Genomic DNA, 20,480 nt, shown 5'->3' with positions numbered 1-20,480 from the left:
ATGTGATACAAGTCATGGTTCCAAGCACACTGCTCTTCAACCACATTTAGTCTAGTATACATGAGCAACTAGCAAATACATGTGTTGGCAAAATCCCTGCCTCAGCTGTGTCCAGTTTTTTGCAGAGACTCTACAAACTAAGATATTGGCTCTGGATATGCTTGTCCTTAAACACAAATCCCTGCTCCTTGATGATGAATCTGTTCCTGTCAGTCTGTCCTTATGCCCACACTCAATCCTGGCTGATCCTCTGACACTTCCCATCAATGCTCAGACACCTGGTTACACTCAGCACTACTAAACCAGTTTTCTTAAACCCCTCCCAACACGCCTTCACATGCTACCTGTGCTCCCAGTCATGGTGGATTACCCTCACACTGAACTTCCCTTCAGGCCTGTAGCCCAGGTGCCATCTCGACCTAATGTTCCTCTAACTTCTCCCTATGCAAACTATGTCTAAATCTCAACAAACCTTTCTAGCAAACACCCCTAAAACACAGTTCTTCACATCCAACTAAATGGAAATAACTTACTAGCTGACATCATCCTCTTGTAGTCGGTGTAACCACCTCAGTCAAACAACCTTTTCACTGACTGGACAAATGCAATTTTATGCAGCACATATTGATTCAGAGAGCAGCAAAGATCATTTTCTACGTCTGCTTTTTGAAATCCTTTCCTTCTAGCTCTGCCTCTTAGTTTTCTGCAGCATCAAGCATACGCTACTTACTCCCAAGTTTTGAGTCCTTTACTGGTTTATCCCCTCCCAGTCTGTCATCTCACATTCAATATTGGGAGGCTGTGTCCAATCTCCATGTGAAGATAGAGTGCCTCTTCTTTCCACATAAGTGCCATTTTTTTGAAAATGAGGCTATTTATTTAGATGTCTAAATATGGATTCAGGAGCTCAGAGCTAGCTTTTGGTAGTTTCTTCCTCAGCCTCCACGCTTCATGCCACTTCTGTGGCAAATGCCAATAACCACAGTAAATCACCCTGCCTGCCTGGAGTAAGGGCTTTTGAGAGGTGGACATCCACTGACCCAGCTGCCCTGAGACCACCGTGACTGTTTCTCTCAACAGTGCCTTCCCAGTAGTGACAGACCCTCCGAGGCTGGCACTTTGGGCCAGATGCGAACACCTCCAGGAAGAACAAGATGGCCTTGTACTCTAACATGTCCTTCTAGATGCAGTCCACCACTGGGCCCAATTCTTTTCCACACAGAAGTATACTTTCAGTTGAAAAGAAGCAGGTAAAACGCTGCTTCCTCCACAATCACTTGGCTAAAACCGTAGCACAGAAGGGATTGTACTGCATTCCCATGATGAATTAGAACCATGGAAACATACACTAAACATACACTACTTCAGGGGCAAGTTCCTGACACCTCCTACTGTCACAAACAATGTACATAGTTTTTTATACATTATGGAATAATATTATGTCCTTAAAAGGAAGCAGAGCATCTCAGGCAGAATTCAGTCCAGAGCTATGATGGTTACCATAAATAAAAAAACCCCAAACAATTCTTTAATCTAAAAGGTTTCAGCAAACAGCAAAATTATTCTGGATAAGCACTTTTACCCATAAGCAACCGTCGCTTCACCCTCTTGTCCACATCAGCTCCTGCTGTAGTATTTCCCTCAGAAATTTCAACAGCAGCCTCTTCCCTCTCTGTAAGGAAGATGAAAAAAGCAAATGAGTAAAGGTGCCCTGACCAAAAGCCTCATCTGATATCAAATACGTACACACATGCAAACAGCTGCATCGCACGCTGAATTATCAGAGACAGTCAGAACTGACTAGGCAGAAGCACTTTTTTTTTAAAAAATAAAGTAATAATGAAAATCACAAAGACCCTTCAGTCAAAACCATGAGAATACTTTGCTTCCTTACAACTCATGTTTGCTTCAGTATTCTTAACAAAACAGAAGATGTGCTACAGATGTAGTGAACAGCAACAAGATGAAAGAACTAACTGAACTGTTTTGTTAAGAGCACACTGTCATCATCTATCATGGACTAACACAAGGACTAGCCAGTTATGCCTGAGCATTTGATTTCAATCAACAGACAACAAACTCTTCCAGAGACTGGAATAGTTTATAAATCTTAAGTGCTTTCTTTACTGAATAACTGCCTTGCAAAAACTGTACATTAATTGAATACAGAGTTCTGGTTTTAACAGACATATTGCTTGATTACACTCTCTGGCTCATGCTATACAAGAAACTGAACCTAAAATATCTTAGAGGGAAGGGAATCTTCTTTGGTTAGCGACAGGCCTTGTGCTTCAGAGGGACCAGTGATAATTACAGGCTGCAGTAGTATTAGCTACTTAAAAAGAGAAGCACAAGTTGCCTGGACCCAACCCACTCACTCATGACTAGCAGGTTTCTTAGTTTTGGATTCCTTGACATTTTATAGCCATACTGTCATGAGGAGCATTAATCATGCACACACAGCAACGCCACACCACTCTAGAGTTAGTCATCAACAGAAAACTACTTCCCTCCACCGTATACTGACCCAGGCAGGTTTTCCCATCCACGTGCATGATGTACTTGGGGTGACATCCACAAATAGGCCCATTATCAGCATCATCACATGTATGTTGACAGCCACCATTTCCATGATTACACGTTACTAGGAAGAAAACATATGTTACATCTCACAGGTACTTCCAGCTTCTTTGAAAGACAGTGTGCAATTCTGCCTCCACTTGACCATCCAGTACACTTTCCAAACATGCCTCTTTCCTGAAGAACTCTGAGACTGGAACACTGCAGAGCTCTCTTGTGGAGCTGAACTTAACATCATTATGAATTATGATGGCACAACTCCTAAACTACAGATGCTGTAGCAACCAATAGAGTGGTGTGATAGTGTCCAGCAAAGCCATTGATTCTAGTTTAATTCAAATGCTCACAATTTAGGTGTGTCATCCCAGTTTAGCTACAACATACCAAATCCCATATCAGTGCAAACAGAACACTATTTGTTCGCTTTGGCAAACCATAAGCATACGCAGAATGTTGCATACAAATGCAGCTCCTCTGGTTCTTGGACAGTTCAAATCCTGGCCGGCATTCACAGGCAACTCCTCCTTTGGGCGTTTCTCTGCAGATGTGGGCACAGCCATGATCTTTATTCATGCAGCTCATGCCTTCTGCAAAACAGGGCAAGTGCAAGAATATCAGCATCCTCAGCATCTCTGTGTGCAGGCAACAGTCAAATAATGTTAGTTCAATACACACACAGACAGCAGCCTGCTACTTCTGGGAAGACTCTACAGAGCTAGGACAAAAAGGATAAGCTTACAGACAGGAAAGGCAGAAAGTCCAATCCTGCAAAGTCAATGGCCCCACAGTTTCTCCATCTGTGATCTTTTCTGTGCCCATATTCTTTGACTGCAAGGTCAAAAAGCAACATCCCTAGATTTGTATAGCATCTGCTTTCTCACCCAATGCTCTCACTTTATGCCAGTGTTTATAAAAATTCGTTTCTTCTATAAAAATTGTAAGGTGGCCGATACCTGGCAAAATCAAAGCCTAAAGTGAAGTTGTTATTTCTCTGCTTAAAAGAGCAGCCACCAGGCACAAGAATGCCTGTGCTGACAGTCATAAAAGTCATCCCTATTTCAATTACTGGTCTCCAAAGCAGATTCCTAAAGACATAACCTACCTCAGCAGTGACCAAGTAGTGACCAAGCAGACATGCAGATTGTACATATGCTGTATGTCAATTCTATTTTTTGTTAACTATTTTGGTTTTTGGTTTTTTTTTTTTCTGATTTCAATAAATACCTCCCAATATAAGCCCACTGGGGATTATCACAATGTTCTGTATATCTACACACCTTGCCAGCTGGACAGAATGTAGCACCAGTGACTGCTTTAACCTAATGAAAAAGCAATGGGACACTAGTGACTTTCTTCCTTCTGGTGCACCTCCTAAAAACATCCTGTCATATTTGCCTCTGACAGTTACAACCTGTTCATGCTCTAGCACTCAATGACTGCCAGAGTGTCCTGTCTGGCCTTTGCAAAAAGTTAAAGTCAATTAAACAGGGTGGAGTTCTTCCTAGAATTATTGTAAAAACTTCTTTCACTTTGCTCCATACACACACAACTTAAAACTACATAGCAGCTGGCTAAGTTATCACACAGGATCATTCAACCAAATTAAAGGAATGGTTTTTCTTCTAACAGTACACCACAGTTTTTTTGCTGAAGGGTTCTATAGTGCTACCAAACTGGGAGAGAAGACAACTGAATGCTCTCCTCAGGTATATGGAGAACACACCTTTGCCATCAAATTCTCTGCCTTGGTGCATCTGGCTTTTATAAGACATTTTACACCAAAATGCTCTTTTTTGCTTGGCGAGAACACTTCATTTGAGAAGAGTCAGTGGAGCATACTTTGGCTGCAAGGGCTTATCCCACATTACCTCAGTAAACTTCTACTGAGCTGAGCAGATGCACAATCAGAGAGAGAATGAAAAGGGTGACCATGCTGCTAGAAAGGGATTGTGTGAACAATTCCACACCCTATATATTTTTTAAACTTACACAGCCCTTTTTGCAGCCTTATTACTAAATGAAACAAAACCACTGTATGGGCAAGCAGAGATCAGCTCGTCACAATTATTCCACTACACTTCAATTAGGTCCTTGCTCTGCACACAACTATTCTTGCCATCTGAAGCACAAGCTACAGTACTCTTTCTCTATTAAGACAGCTTTAAGCAACAAAAGAATGGATATTGCAGAGCCTAGATTATTCTGCTCTACTGGCTTTTTGATGCCTTTCCCACAGTGAGGACTCAGTAGAAGTCTAACAAGACAATGACACTTCAAATCCTGCAGTACACAGACACAGCCCAAGGAGCCCACATGAAAGCTATCAGCCATTATTGTGCTGTCAGTCAAGGAAGGAGACAACCTATGAGGCCACAAATTAGCCTCATTAACTCTTGTGTTTTGGTGACATTTCTGTTCTTAAGCATGCAATATGATTCTGTCTGTTAGCCCAGAGGCGTTAAAAAGCATTAAGAGAATTAGCAGTTTAGTTTCTGTTGACAAAGTTATTTTGTTTCTGTTGAGCTGCCAAAGGGGAAACTGTTCAAGCAGGTACTTTGGTAAAGTTCATTGACAACAGACAAATAGTTTAAATGCTCAGTTTGGGATTTCTCTGTCTTGAGTGAGCAGAATTCCATCAGGTCTCCACAGAAAGCTAAAACTGCACTTCCCGTACCAGTGCACATTTTAATAACACAGTATCCATTGTGTAACAAGGTACATGACCAAACCCACCAAAATCTAGTCGACCCAAGAGACAACATTTCACAGAAGATACATCCACAAGTTCAAGGATTTACCATGAAGCTGCTGCTTGTTTCCAAAGGTGGTAGGAGATTCCTACTCAGCCCCATTTTCTAAGGCTGTATTAAAGAAATGTCTGTAAAACCATAAATGCTGTGTGACTGCAAACTCCTTCCAGGATACAAAGTCTCCCAGGCCACACTTGTTCCAGAGCTGTTGCAATGGCAGAGTGTGGTCCAGAACCAAACCCCAAACAAATTTTGGTCAAATCCCACCACATGCTTCCCAGACACACAACTTCTCTTGCAGAAGACCCTGCCCTACTGACACCCGAATGTCTTGGGATGGATGACTCTCTTGATGGCCACACTTACAGCCCAGAGAGCTGAATCCAGTGCCCGCCTGGCCTAGCAGACCCCAAGCCAAATGAGTCCTTTCTGATGACTGGACCTTCACAAAGTTACCCAGGAAACTCCAGTGAGATCTGAACACTCCTGTCACTGGCAAAAAGCCAGCAGGGTATTTCCCTATCAGGTCATGTTAAATTAATCTTTTACGTGTACGATCTGTGTTTAAATCTTTGTCTTTTTTACACAGAAGATGTAGGGACACCACCACCAATCTGTTAAGAACATTAAGGCTCCGTTTAGGGTACATTCAAACAGGCACTCAATAGGGCAGAGGGAGAGGATGCAATTGTACAAAGAACTACCAGAGATTCTCAGAAGCACCCTCTAATAGCCACATAGTGAGGAGCATCAGCACAGCCAGCAGCACAGGACACCCCAGGAATGCTTCAGCCTTTTTTCATGCTTTCTACATCCTTGTGTTAAGGCAACTTTTTCTGAAAAGCTTTCTAGTTATCACTGTTCTCCAGAGTCAGAAGGGCTCTAAGAGCAATAGCGGAGATGATCCCCTGTGTCCGAGGTTTCAATCCACACAGTGATTTCAAATGTGGCTTTCATCTTCCAGGTCCAATTCGTTCCCATTGATTCAGCCCAACCAGTAGATAGCTATGACTCTGAAATAACGCAAGGGATTTGCCATCAATAGCAACCACAGGATGTACATATTTACTAGTGAAAAACTGGTTTTTTCCTTCAAATTTTTGTCTTCTCTAATATGGAGCAAGTTAAACACAAAAACAAGCTACATGTGCGTGGCTGCCTTGCCAGCTACTGTAACAGCCTCCCCAAGTAAATCCATTCTCCCACATATAGATGAAGAAGAGCTCGTTCAGAGCAGACAAACAAGGAGAAAAATAGGATTGTGCACAACTTCCCAAGGCACTCTGAGTTCCTGTGGTTTAAGCGACAGCTAGGCAGAACCAGCAAGCCTCTCAGAGCACCCCTGTGCTTCAGAGCAACAGTCATATCAGATGAAAAATCAACTTTAATTATAAAACTGTCCTCTAACAGCTACCTGACCTTGAGTCCCATGTCACAGTAGGAAACCAGAGGATAATTGCAGATAGGCTTGGAAGGGCAGGTGACTCTTAGGCTCCCCTGTTACACTGGTCATCAGGAGGAATACAACAGGAGAAATAGAGAGGCTTGGGGCTATCTCAACTCCAGTTCATTCTTTTTCTGTGTATGTAAAGGCCAGTATTGCAGATCACTAGGAAGGTCTCTCAAGCATCAATGTATGCACTCTCTTAACTGGGCTGGGAGACACGGGAGGAAATACCCCCTTGTATTACAGATAAGAAGCAAAACTGAATAGACGATCTAAGCAGAGGGTCCCAAAAGAGAACTAATAAAGTATATACACTGAGAGATGCATACACAAGGCAGAGAACAGAAGACCTAGCAATGAGCAGAAAAGCAGAGAACAAAGTGAGCGGAAAGATAAAGCAGTGAGATTTGGCTTCCAACAGACCTGCCCACCCATGGAAAAAAAAAAAAAAAAAAAAAGTGGGGAATCCCGTGGAGCGCTTCTTCACAGTAATGGGTGGGAGGTGGGAGGGAAACAGTCACAGCATGGTAACCTAAAAAAAATGGTTTTTAAAGAAAACAAAACAAACACTTCTATATTTTAGTATGAAGAAAAAAAGCATTTCAGGCAAAAGCTAGTAAGGGTTTTTTTCTTAAGATTGGTTTCCATAAAGATATATTTTATTTAGTAGTTTTTAGGAAAAAATGCATCTTTTTTTCCACTTGCTTTTCTTTCTCAAAAAACAAAAGGCTAAATTAAATGGAAATTTGGTATTATGCAAAAAAAGGCCTTTTTTTGCCAAAAAGTTCAAAGACATTAACTGCATCTTTAAAAATAAGAAAACAGAGGTAGAATTCCAAAGGTACAATTTAGGGAACAAATATTTATGACAGGAAATGCTGCTGCTGTTAGTTCAGGAGAGTAGAGAGTACTCAAGCAGCAGCAAGTAAGAATAAAAAGAGTTGGAAGTTTTTCCTCCCTTGGCATCAGACAAGAGAAGGAGTTCAAGCAACTGATTTTCATCCTTATATTCATCATCCACGTGCACACACAAACACACACATCACCGCTAGCAAGGCAACACGAAGGGAAATGCCGTGCCCCACCACTGCAGATTTCCTGCTTGTCCCCACTCCTGGCTCAGCTCCTACGGTGCCAAGCTGAGCAACGGCCTGAGAAATCACCATGCAACAGCAGACCCCCGTGAGACCAAGCCCAGTATCAGAGAAGCTAAGAATACAAATTCTTAATTCAAACAAAAGATCAATTCAGCTACGTCAGATGACAGGCACCTCAGTGCACTCATCTGTGGATGGCCATATACGTCTATAAATGTTGATCTCTTCACTATGGGGATTTTTAAAGTGAGATTTGTTTATTCATGCTCAGATTCCTCTTAGAGTCATGCCAACGATAAACCATAGATTAAAGAAAACTTTGCAGCTTTAAATACTTCTTAGTAAGACACTCATTGTACAGTTCAATGGACAACTCCCTGATCTGAGCAACCACTTTAAAGTATTCCCTAAGGGCATCAAAAATAATTTTGTTCAATCCGATGTCTAATTAGATATCCAAGGCTCTCTGATCTCTCAGAGGTCGCTTCATAAAGGTTTCACTCAAAACAAAGAACGTGATTTGAATACCTTTGGGGCTGACAAACAATAAATCTCTTAGCTGAAACCTAAACACCGTACAGGGAATCTAAAAGGTACCCGAAGGTAATGCAGGTATTGCCCTGTAACTAAAGCCAGTGGAAATGGTCAGAACTCACAGTCCTTCAATTTGTTGCCATTCCCTGGATCAAGACACAGCTTAGCTGCACAACAGAGCATGAAGTACACTGGAAGTACAGCAGTACAGCCTTTAACAAGCACAACACTGCAGACATACAGGTGGGATCAAAGGGGCAAAAGGGATGTAAAGAGTCTTCAAAGTCACTTAGAAGATTCTGACACAGTTCCTTTTAAAAGGAGCAAGGACTTCAAGACCCTTCACAGCTTTGAAAAACTCAACCTCAAAATACTTTTGAAGCAGCTTTAGAGATTTTGCAGTTAGCTTCTGTGAAAAATTCCTGCTTGGTGCCTGGAGGGAAGCAGCCAGTACCTTCTGAGCGGTGGATGCACGTATGCTGATTATCACTTAGAAAGAACCCCTCCTTACAGCGACACTCATAGCTCCCCACAGTGTTGACACAAACATGCTGGCAACCACCGTTGTTGAACATGCATTCATCTGTATCTGAAAGAGAGAGAGAGAGAGAGAGAGAGATCAGCTTTGTACTAACACCAACACACTCATATTGGCAGCAGCCGCTCAGTGAGCAGTACGGACAGACACCTACTCGGCATGTAACCACCCAGGCAGCTTAGACACCCCAGGCTAGCCTGCTGTTGTTGTGCTATCACCCTTGGGAAAGTGTATTTTTGCTGTTGCTCTTCCCCTGTTCACAGTTTGCCCCATCAGTCACAGGGCTCCCAAGAAATGCTGGCCAACTAACCAGAGTTACTGGTTACAACTAAGGCAGAGTAACCTTGGTGGGGCCAGAAGCAGGGCTCCACACTCCACCTACATGAACATACTCTCAATGCAGCCTCATAACCACTCAGCAGCCTAGTCCACGTACATCTAGTTGAGCATCCATACATGGTTCTGTCTTGTTCAATGGGATGCAACTTCAGCTCCAAATCCATCCAAGCTATAAAAGGTGTTTTTCTAGAAAGCTTCTGTCGTGGTTTGAGCTCAGAGAGCAACTGAGCACCACACAGCTGCTCGCTCACTCCTCCCCCCTCAGGAATGGGAAGAAGAAAATAAAGCAAAAGGCTTGGAAATCAAGGTAAGGACAGAGAGCGATGACTCGCCCATTAAGGTCATAGGCAAAAGACAGACTCATTAGGGGAAGAAAAAGACCATCAATTTAATTCAAACACTAATAACAACGGACAGAGTAGGACAGTGAGAAGCATTACCTCATCTTAAAAACACCTTCCCCCCCATCCCTCCCTTGTTCCTGGGCTCAGTTTTGCTCCTGATTTCCCTACCTCCTACCCCCCAGCAGTGCAGAGGGCAGGGAAGGGGGTTACGGTCAGTCCACTGCCCCTTCCTCCTCAGGGGGAGACTCTTCCCCTGCTCCAGCGTGGGGTTCCTCTCACAGGACACAGTCCTCCACGAACTTTCTCTGACGTGAGTCCTTCCCACAGGCCGCAGCACTTCCCACGCTGCTCCAGTGTGGGTCCCTCCCAAGTGTTGACATCCTCCCAGCACCAAACGACAACAGCAGGGGCTTCTTCCCTCAGACTCCCGGCCTTCTTCAGGCACAGCTGCCTGCTCCAGCACAGGGTCCTCCACAGGCTGCACGTGGGTCTCTGCTCTTCCAGTGACCTCCACAGGTGACAGGGGGGTGGCCCTGCCATCTCACCATGAGCTACAGGGGAGCTCTGCTCCAGCACACCTCCACCCCTTCCCCCTCCTTCCTTCCACTGACCTCGGTGTTCACACAGATGTCCTCACAACTCCCACTCCTCCTCCCTCTTAAATACGTTATCGCAGAGGCACAGCCACCATCACTAATTGGCCTGGCCTTGGCGCAGAGGCGGGTCCGATTTGGAGCTGGGGGAGCTTCGAGAAACTTCTCACAGGAGCCACTGCTGTAACCTCCTCCCCTGCTACACACACAACCCCAGCACAGCTCCCCACTCTGAAGCAAAGGTGGAACAAGAAAAGTACAAACCTCAAAATAAATTTAGCTTAAAACCTATCCCCTGCTCGCTTACTTTCACTCTAGCTAGAATTCACACATCACATCTGTTCTGTGGCTCAGTTTGATTTATTATTCTCCTCCCTCAACTCTAGGTCATCACCACTTACCATCAAGGCTGCTGCTCTGTTGCCTGACTGCAGTCAAGGACAAGAGCAGAAGTTCTGGAAACAGTTTTAATGTTGATTTTCCAATATTCAGAGCTTCAATAATACCAGAGAATACAGAAAGGCTCTGCTCACAAGATAACCAAGAAAAACATAGAACAGAAAAACTTCAGATAAGCCTCTGAGCAACAGGATTTTCATCCCAACCTCCAAATCTTTGGAATTTTATCCCTTAATAAGTGCAGGTTTTTGTAACCACCACCAGCAAAGATTTTTCCTACCCTAATGTTCAGAAACGCCAATTTGAACGGAAGTGAAAATGCTCAGACCTTTAAAAAAACAGGACAAAACGTTACTGAGGCGAAGCACTGGTCTCATTTGCAAATTCATATGGAAGATCATGTTTGCTCCCTGTTCTGTTCATTGTCCCTGTGCTAATAGTACAATGCTTTTCATTTAACATTGTAGCATTTCTGGCATAAAACAGCTGTCTTCTAAAACAGGAGAAAGAGAAAGGCTTTTAGTAGGAAGCATAACATAGTATTACGACAGATTTACTTTCTACTGAAGGCAATGAGTAAGCCAATTGGATGCAAAAGAATGACCTGCTGTAGCAAAAAGAGCGGCTGACATATCTCCATCACAGAGAAGCGGAGTATTTTAGAGTTCTACAGTGATGTGAATGTGCAAACAATCATGAATAAACAGCCACCATGAGTCTTTAGTACTACAGATTTGAACTCCAGCAGATGTTTGTGTCTTACAGCCCTTGGAAAGCTTTCAAAAAAATCATCTCTTTCCAACAAGTAATTGTCTATTTGGCTTAAACCCAGGCACACAGCCGAGATCTTCAAAACTAAGGGTGAGAGAAGGGCAACCCTGGCTGAACAAAGTAAATAAACAGATTAAGAAAAGATGTGATCCAATTTGCTGCATGCCAAAATATTTATTTAACATTTACATCACATCTCAAAATTGGCAGGTCAGTGGTAAAAGCTTCACTGTACATCAGTGACGTTTTATTTTATTTTAAAAAGTCTGCCATGCAACATTGAGCAGCTTCCCAGTAACATAGCAGGTGGTAGATTTTGGTCTAAGTTATGTCTAGGTCTTACTGATCACAAACAAGTCAGCTGAAGCATGCTCTAGAGGGGCTACTGCATACAAAGAGAATCCACCCTTCGGTGGCACTGCAAGGGGCAGTGTGTTCATCCACAGTCAGCCCGTCATGGTAACCTCAACTGAACTCCACTGTGTGTTTACACAAATGGACTGGAGAAAAATAAGAAGGCCTCCCTATTAATTTAAAGTATCAGCAGACATTTTGCTTCCCTCTCTACTTTCTTTAGTGAAACACTTTGAATTTAGAGACTCCTCCACTTACACTGTAACAGAGTTAACCTGTGGGCACGCACCAGGTTCCCAGCAGGCAAAATCCAACACAATCCCACTGCAGACTCCAGAGCTTTTCTGATTCGTTCCAGCAGCAGATACAGCCTAGGGATGGTCTGGTCCCTGACCTGATATGCCATACATGAGTGGGAAATACCCCAGCCAAGCTAACTACAATCTTAAAATTATGCTGTGAGAGCAAGTTTGCCTCTGACTGACGTGGGCATGGAAGCCTGCCTGGGCACATCCACACTCAGTGCAGCAGAAGAGAAAAACTAAGTCATCTCTGAAAAAGTGAATGCGACAGGTACCACAGCACAGGGCAGAGCCACACAGGGTACCCAGGTCCTGGGAACAGGACAGCTTCATCGACATGAGGCTCTGCCCCAGGGAAGTAACTCCGGCAGCATACCACACTGCCAACAGGCTGGCAACTCAGGCATTTCTGTACACTGCTGCACTGTGTGCTGAAGAATACCATCACAGTAAAACCACAAGGTCTTGTTACCCATTTTTAAAGATTTTCACCTGCTGGCGCACAAAAAGAAGGAAACTATCCAAGTCTTAAATAAAGAAAAGAAAAAGGGTGAGAGCGTGTGCATGCAGGGTCAAGGGAGTGTTAACAGGATGGAACACGTTTCCAGAGTTGAGTACTTTGCTTCACACTAACTACCCAGGGAAACTCCAAGCATTTGGCTTAATCCCCCTGTACTTCAGCGATCTCTATCATCACAGCTACTGCACACTCCTAACTGTCCTTTCCTTACAGCTTGCATGTCAGGAAGTACTCAGCCAGCAAGAGTGAGAAGCTCATACATACATAGATATATGAGAGAAGATTTCTAAGCCTGGAAACACACCTGAGAACTGATCCTAAACTAACTTTGGAACACAAAAGACAATGATAGCACATGTTCTTTTACATAAAATCATTTAGCATAATACTAGATGGCACTTCACACATTTTAATCCAAAGCACTTAACAGAAACGTAGCACAATTATCCTCCTCATTTACAGAGGGGGAAAGAACCACACTGGGATGGTACATCAGTACACGGAATTCCTTAGTCCCATATGTAACATTCTCCTCCAGCTGAGCTGATTGGGCCCAGCAGATCGCCATGTATTACCTAGGGATGCAGCTAAAGGGTTATGTCAGCATCACCACTCCCAGTGCTCACAAACACACTTCTTACCCAGGCAGTTGTGGCCATCATGAGCCAACATAAAGCCATCGTAGCAAGTGCAGCGGTAATTTCCTGGAATGTTGAAACACTCGTGGACGCAGCCTCCATTGAAGTCGTTATCACATTCATCAATGTCTAAGGAATAAAGCAAAAGTCAACATGATGGATGCTTGCTTGTTATAGACAGTTAGAGATGCGACTGAAAATGTGAGCAGCAACTGCTGTCCAAAATCATCACTGTCTTGCAAAAAGACTATACTTAACGCATTACTTGCTGAATGTTTCTAAAGAGTGACAAAATGCCCTGAGATTCCCATGTAGCTTTACTTCAGAGTTTTTAAGGTTAAACAACAAACTAATTATTAGACCAAACGATATTACTAGGTGAAATGCCATGCAACCTCTTTGCCTTTGATTTTGTAAACAAGAAGTAAATCAGGTGAAGAAACAATGACCATTTTGATTTAAAAATCATCCTCCATATTTTAAGTCATTACTTTTAATGGCCCCATCTTCTTAGAAATACCCCATGCTGACCCAGGCAGAGCATAGTGCTTCCATCACTTTACCTTCACATTTCTTCCCTTCACCAGTGTAACCCACTTTGCACGTGCACTTGTACAGCTTCGGGGTGTTTTGACAAATAGCATCTGGGTGGCAGTCATCAAGCCCCAGGGCACATTCATCCACATCTGTGAAAAGACAAGATTCATAAGGGATGTCAGAAGGTGGAGAACAGGGCACGTGGCTGGTACACATCACCAACACGATGGCACAAGGCTGAGCGCCTGTTGTGGTGTGTGTGCACACATTATACACACTTGTGAGTCAGGACAGAAACGTGCAGAGACCGCATCTGAACTTACATTTGTATAATGCTCTACCTGCATATAAATATATTTTTATGTAATTCAGATAAGCTTTTGTTAAGCTTTTGTACCCACTTAGAAATACATCCAAACCAATCTACTATGGGCTAGATTCTCCATGAGATTTAGCTGCCAGTTTTACAGAGATTCATTAGAGAACCATCAGAGATTTGTGTTACTCTTTCTAGTTAACAAAAAACGGTTACATCCATGACATCGCCCTCAGGAAGCCAAATGATTTTTAAACTAACAAGGGCAGTTCACAGAAATGCACTTTCAAAGTCACCACCAACATGTTAAAAGACTGACTTACCATTACACAGACGTATAATTTAGAAGTAATGCCAATTTTTTAAATACAAGAATAGTATCTGGTGAGCAGCATTGCCAAATCACCTGGCCAGCCATCACAAAGCACGGCATACTGAAGCAAAATATCCAGGTGGAAACTTCAGAGCAGAGGAAATGAAGAGAAAGGGAAACACCGACAGGAGGAAGTCCTGGAGATGAAGAAGCGTAGACAGAAGAAGAGGAAGAAAAGTTATGGGCAGCAAAAGACATCAGCAGAGGCTTTCCATACAGCAGAAGAGAATTCAAACACAGAAACAGGAAGATTTCCAGCAACTGGCTAAAAGGAAGAATTGCAGAAGCTGCACCCCACATAGGTACAAAAAGTGACTCCTAAAATAACAGGAAGAATTGCAGGAGTATCAGCAGAAGGTGACTACTTAAATCGCCACTTTTTACAGCGGGGATCACTTTCGGATGGGGAATTTCAGCCAGCACCTCTCCCATTTACAATTATAGCATTCATATCTTCCCCCCCCAAACACAAAATACGCCTGTAGGTACAGCAGCAGCTGCCAACTTCAGAAAGTATTCCTGTAGTTTTAATTCCTCACGGCGTTTGGCAGTGGGGAACAAGGCAAAGAGCCAGTGCTCGAGCAGCAGCGCTCCTCTGGCTCTCAGGTGCGCAGCGATGGGGTCCTCGCGTATCACCTCCAGAAAGGGGGTGGAAAACAGCCGCAGAGCCGCGGAATCCGCTTCCTCCCAAAGCGGAGAAGTCAAGCCACTAAGAACTAGGGGAAGCAGTGAATTGAGGGAGCGAGTCATGCAAGGAGGGGTGGCAGGGAACTGCTGAGGGGCCTCCACAGCTAGTGGGACTCAGGTAGATGGGGCAGGAGGAAAGGATGGGCAGGGAAGGAAAGGCAGCGGGCAGGAAGGAGCATCAGCCGCATGTGCTGGCTGCGCTGCCCCGCGGGGTCAGCCCGGCCAGGGGGGCACAGCCGCCCGGCGAGGGGGGTCCCCGAGAGCACGGCAGGGAGCGGGCTGCTTTACAGCCACGGCACGGAGACGTCCACTAGATCTCACGCCAGCGGCAAAACGGCCCTTCTGCAGTTTTATTTTTACACTAAACCTCGGCGGTCTGCAGGAAGAACGGCAGCTAAAAAGCCCAGCATTAACGCATAGAGAAGCACGGAAAAGAGGGCCGGGAAAAAAACCACCGGGCACGGGGAGCGAGATTCCCTCATGCAGTGACAGTGGCCTGAGCTGGAGAGAGAGACCCGGGAGGAGGGAGACGGTGAGCAAACATCACAGCCTTAAACTTGGCAGTAAGGCGGGCGCGGAGGAGGCTGCGGGAGCTGTTACCGGGTTTACGTCTCGGTAGACCGAGCCGCGACAGCCGCCGAGGTTACGTGCCCGCTGCTCCGGCAGAGGCGAGACGATAAAACCGGGTGCCCGGGACCGCCTGGAAGCCGGCACCCGAGCGGGACCAGCGCTCGCCCGCAGCCGCCCCCCGCTCGCCCCACCGCGGGCCGCCCCTCACCTCGGTGGCGGCGGCCGCTCGCCAGCGGCCTCCCCCCGCCCGCCCCCGGGGCCAGCCGCCCGCGGGCCCGCCGCTGTCCAGGGCTGAAGGCGGGCGGGCGGCACTCACCGGGCAGGGGCAGGGGCAGGGCGGCGGGGGCGCCCGGCGCGGGCAGCAGCAGGAGCAGCAGCGGCAGCGCCCGCGGACCCGCCGCGCCGCGGCGGCCGCCGGACCCCATCGCTGGCGCTGCGGCGGCGGCTGCGCTGGGGCGGCTGCGGCGGCGGCTGCTGCTGCCGCCGCCGGGCGGGAGGAGGCGGCGGATACGGCGGCGGGGGGAGGCGTCTGCGGGCGGCCGGCCCGCCTCGACCGGCGGCGGGGCGCGGGGCGGCGGGGGCTGGGCGGGCCGCCCCCAGGCGCCGAGCTCACCACCACCCCCCCCGACACCCCCCTCGGCCGCGGCACCGGCGCTCAAACACCTGCGCGACACCCTAAACACAGACGGCCCCGCAGAGCCGGCGCCTCCCGAGGGCACACGGATACCTCACACGCAGCGCGGGGGTGCCAGCAGCAAGTGTATCTGAGCCGGGGCTCCCCCCTGCCTGCAGCCGCCCCTAAAACGGTCTCCTCCTAGCAGGGACAAGCCCATGCAGGGGGCCCGGATGCCTCCATCCTCCCACGACCCACGTACACACCACGCACCCCAGCCTAGCTTGCGTTTCTTCAAAAATACAGTATTACAACTTTTACCAAGTAATTACACCCCCCTGCAGCGCGTGAAGTGCCCGCCGAAGGCCGTGCCAGAACCCAGCAGCCCCAGCCCACCGCCCTTCCCAGCCACAGCTGTCCTCCCTCTGGCAGGTAGAAGCGGCCTATCCATTATCTGCTGAAATTATATTTTCCTAAATGTTGTTTGACCTTTCAGGGTGCAAGCGAAAGCAGGCAGTATTCTCTTCCACTCCTCCCTCCCATCCCCATTTCGCTGCCTTTTCCCCTTTGTCTCCTTCTGTGAGAAATACCAAGCTATTTCTAGTTGTAAGGGTGGTTTATACACATTAGTAAATCTTCAGAGTGAAACTTTCCCTCAGTCTTTGTCTTTGTTTCCTTAATGGTAGCTATAAATTACCACTTTCCTTTCTCACTGGAGCATCAGGCTTCATTGCTTTTGAAATGATCAAAGTTATTCTCTTTTAAAATCCAATGAGAAACAACCTATTGTATCTCCTGGACGGTTCCAGTCTTAGTCAAACTCATCTATTAATGCATAAAGCTGCTCATTAAACACTCCAAGGATTCTCCAGTCCCACACCATACCCCAAGCCTCTCCTTACCAACAGAAAGTAATAAATGAATGAAGGCTTTCTCAGCAGTTTCCGCGATCGCATGAATAAACAATCATACTTACAACGGGAATTCGCACATCCACGCACCTCTCATCTGGGGATATCAGTCAAGGTGTCACTACAAACAGTTCTCCCAAATGCCTGTGACTACAAGCTACCTTACAGAAAAGCTGTTAACATATTTCAGGCACTTTCCAGTCAAGGTTCCTCAATGAACTTGATCAATATTAATTTAATTAAAATTCATCACAAGATGCGATGAAAGACAAAATCTACATATGAAGAACGTAGCAGAAAAAACAGTAAGAGACACTGAAGAGCCACATACCCAAACAACTAAAGCTTTCTGAGACACATTAAAAGCAAAGCATCTTACTTACTTCTGCAAACTAAAATACAAAGTGACACATAAATATAGCCTGAGTTAGATCAAAATATCTCAACACAGCTTGGAAAACAAGCAGGAACAATATTAAATTTATCTCAGTTAATGAAACCATTTCATATAGAAACCTCAAAGTGCTTTGTGAAAGATCCTAGCTATTATTTCAGATATAATACTCATTTGTTTATGATGAAGAATTGCCATTAAAATATCTCTTTAAAGACACAAAACAGAGAAGTTCAGACCTCAACTCAGATGTCTCTCTGTAGCCTTCTTAACTATTTCTATTCAACTAAAGAGCACAGTGACAGATGACAGCACTGGGTACTAAGATCTTTACCACGGGAGACAAGCTAGAAAAAAAAAAAAAATCTTAAGACTCAACTTCAGCAGTAAGTTAAGTATGATAAAAGAAAAACAAACATACCAGGGGCAGTTCATCAGAAAGAGACCCCAAATAGCACCATTTGTGTTTTTTCAGCAATTAAAAGGAAGGAAAATAGCTACTGGTAAATATCTGCAAGAAGCGTATGCAAACAGGGTATTTTCCTATATTACGCATACTGAGCCTATAAACAATAGCAAAGTTTTTGCTCATCTTGATACTATACAGCATTTTAGTCTTGAACTAAGTTTTCTCAATGTTTCATGGACTAGAGTCACATTCAGTTACATTTCAGAGATGCTTTGAGGAAGAGGAAGGTTTGGCTGGTTTATGTTTAGAGAAAGGCTGCACATCAGAAAACTTGTCTGCTTTTTCCAACTGTACCAATGTGTGTGTTACCTCATAATCTTATAAAACCTTCTTCCTTCTAACACTGTCGGATCTCTTCAGACCGCCAGCAGCACAACACTGCTATGAACACGGCCTGCTGCTCCAAAGGAACTCTCCCATACAGACAAGATCCCCAATTCCCCCCTGGCCTCCACATTAAGTATCACTCAAAGTTGCCTCACATTGCGAGATCCAGACTAAGCTGCCACAGAGCAGTTGGATGCAAAAATCGTTCCAGAAACTCTGCACCTATCTCCTGGGTTGAACACTTCCGTCTGAAAATTTGGGCTAAAAATTGCTTTATGCTTTCTAAATGCTTGTTAAATTTTATTGTTTAATGATAAGCAAACATTATTTGAAGACATCTAGATTTCCATTTCATTTGTACTTTAATGTAGTGAGAAATAGTGGGTCTGCTGGGCTGAGCAACAGTGCACCATACTGACCTGAAATTTAACACACCAAGGCAAGCATAATGAGTGCTTGTGACAGAAGCTGAAAACACCTGGGGGGGCAGGGGGAGATGGCAGAACAAAAAAAGAGAAAGGGGCAGATCGACAGGTGAGGAAATACTTTCAAATATTTAATTATTCCAAAGCTTTTCACACATGTTATGTCTCAGAGATGTACTTTTAAGTCTTACTCATCCCCCTTATGTATACTGGGTTTTGAACAATCATTTTCCTTTGAAATAAATCACTCAAACTTTTGCACTTACACTTTCCATCTTAGTATCCAAGGGTCTTCCAAGACACCAAATAGGTTGTCGAGTTCTATGTAAGATAACACATCTTCAGTAATCAGCACTCAGTTTTGCAATGTATCACTGGCTTTCCTTGGGAGCAGGACCTGCTCATCTCAAACAGAGAGGAAATCTGGGGTTCCTCCAGTCACAAGGAGTCCAAAAGACCCTCTCATGCAATTTATACTCCTTGTCTAAGTCTTTTTATGCCACTGGTAGAAAAACTTCACTGAAATAAACATCAGATCCATCAGTAATATTTCAAATGTTGTAGGATCTGATTCTTAAAATGCCACTGTCACTGAAATGAAGAACAGCTGCTGTTCACTGCAGGACTAAATACAGTTTGCTCTATTAATGAATATACATCTTTGAGTTCATAGGGAAAAAAGAAGACTTTTTGCTAAGTGAAATAATTTCTAGACAAAGACCTGCTTGGTGAAGCTCTCTGACATTTGTATTTCTTTGTGAGAACCTTTCAAGTCATCACTATGACAAATCATAACACATTTCTAGACCCATGAGCTTGGACCAGTTAGTCAATAATCATCGCCTAGCACGTAAATTCTCCTCTCCAACGTTAATAAGCATCACCTTCTATAAAACCACCTCAGACCTGACATTTGGAAAAGGACTGTGAACCCAGCAGTTGCTCACCAAGGCCCCTGTTCTTTTTGTTCTTTCCCCTTCCAGGAAGTCTGAAAGATTCGAGGCCACCTGTGATGAAGTGAATGTGTTTCTGAAGCTGCGCTTACCTCACAGTTCCATCCAGGCCTGCCCCACATCCATCCCCATGGCACCCTGCAGAGGAATCAGAAGCAGCGGGTCTAACAAGCCCAGGGAACCGAGACGATCTCAGTTCCAAGAGCAGCAGGTTTGGCATCTCACAGCAGCGCAGCACACCTGGCAGCACGTACCGAGTTCACAGCTGCACCCCCCTAGCCCTGCCCAAGGCTCAGGCCACCCGCACCACCTCATCAGAGCATGGGGCAGGCTGCGCTCACCCTCTCGGTGTCTCCCCCAGTGAGCCCATGGGAAGATACCATCAGTTGTTAGTAGTGCAGAAGCACTGCCACCTCAGGAAGACTGATGTGGTTCCCCCAAGAGAGATCTTAACATTTTTTATTTTGCCTTGCTTAAAAAAAAAAGACTCCACCACACACCAGGGGGTATGTAGGGGGAGAAACAAAGAGAGGTAAAGAAAGCAGAGATACCTCCAAATAATGATCAAATGCCTTTCCTTTCACATTTTCCCCAATTGTATAAAACATCCAAAGATGATCTCATGCAGTTTGACACAGAGTGAACCCCACCAACTTCAGAACAGCCATAACTTGAACCACTGTTCCCAGGCTGAGAAAA

The 20,480-nt window shown here is 45.1% G+C and overlaps 1 protein-coding gene across 1 annotated transcript in view; it reads right to left on the bottom strand.

Annotated features, from left to right (window-relative positions):
- SCUBE2 (signal peptide, CUB domain and EGF like domain containing 2) overlaps positions 1-13,959 on the bottom strand; it is a 40,192-nt gene extending 26,233 nt beyond the window's left edge. Inside the window, exons 1-6 of the mRNA XM_074841869.1 lie at positions 13,770-13,959; positions 13,210-13,335; positions 8,863-8,997; positions 3,042-3,167; positions 2,528-2,644; positions 1,583-1,672 (exon numbers count right to left, since the gene is read on the bottom strand). Coding sequence (XP_074697970.1) covers positions 1,583-1,672; positions 2,528-2,644; positions 3,042-3,167; positions 8,863-8,997; positions 13,210-13,335; positions 13,770-13,959 — 784 coding nt within the window. The remainder of the gene's footprint in view (positions 1-1,582; positions 1,673-2,527; positions 2,645-3,041; positions 3,168-8,862; positions 8,998-13,209; positions 13,336-13,769) is intronic.
- Positions 13,960-20,480: the final 6,521 nt, after the last annotated feature.

Source organism: Strix aluco, chromosome 16 (genome assembly GCF_031877795.1).
Source record: "Strix aluco isolate bStrAlu1 chromosome 16, bStrAlu1.hap1, whole genome shotgun sequence".
Classification (NCBI taxonomy): Eukaryota; Metazoa; Chordata; class Aves; order Strigiformes; family Strigidae; genus Strix; species Strix aluco.
Note: the sequence above shows the minus strand (reverse complement) of the source record. Positions and strands in the feature narration are given on the sequence as shown.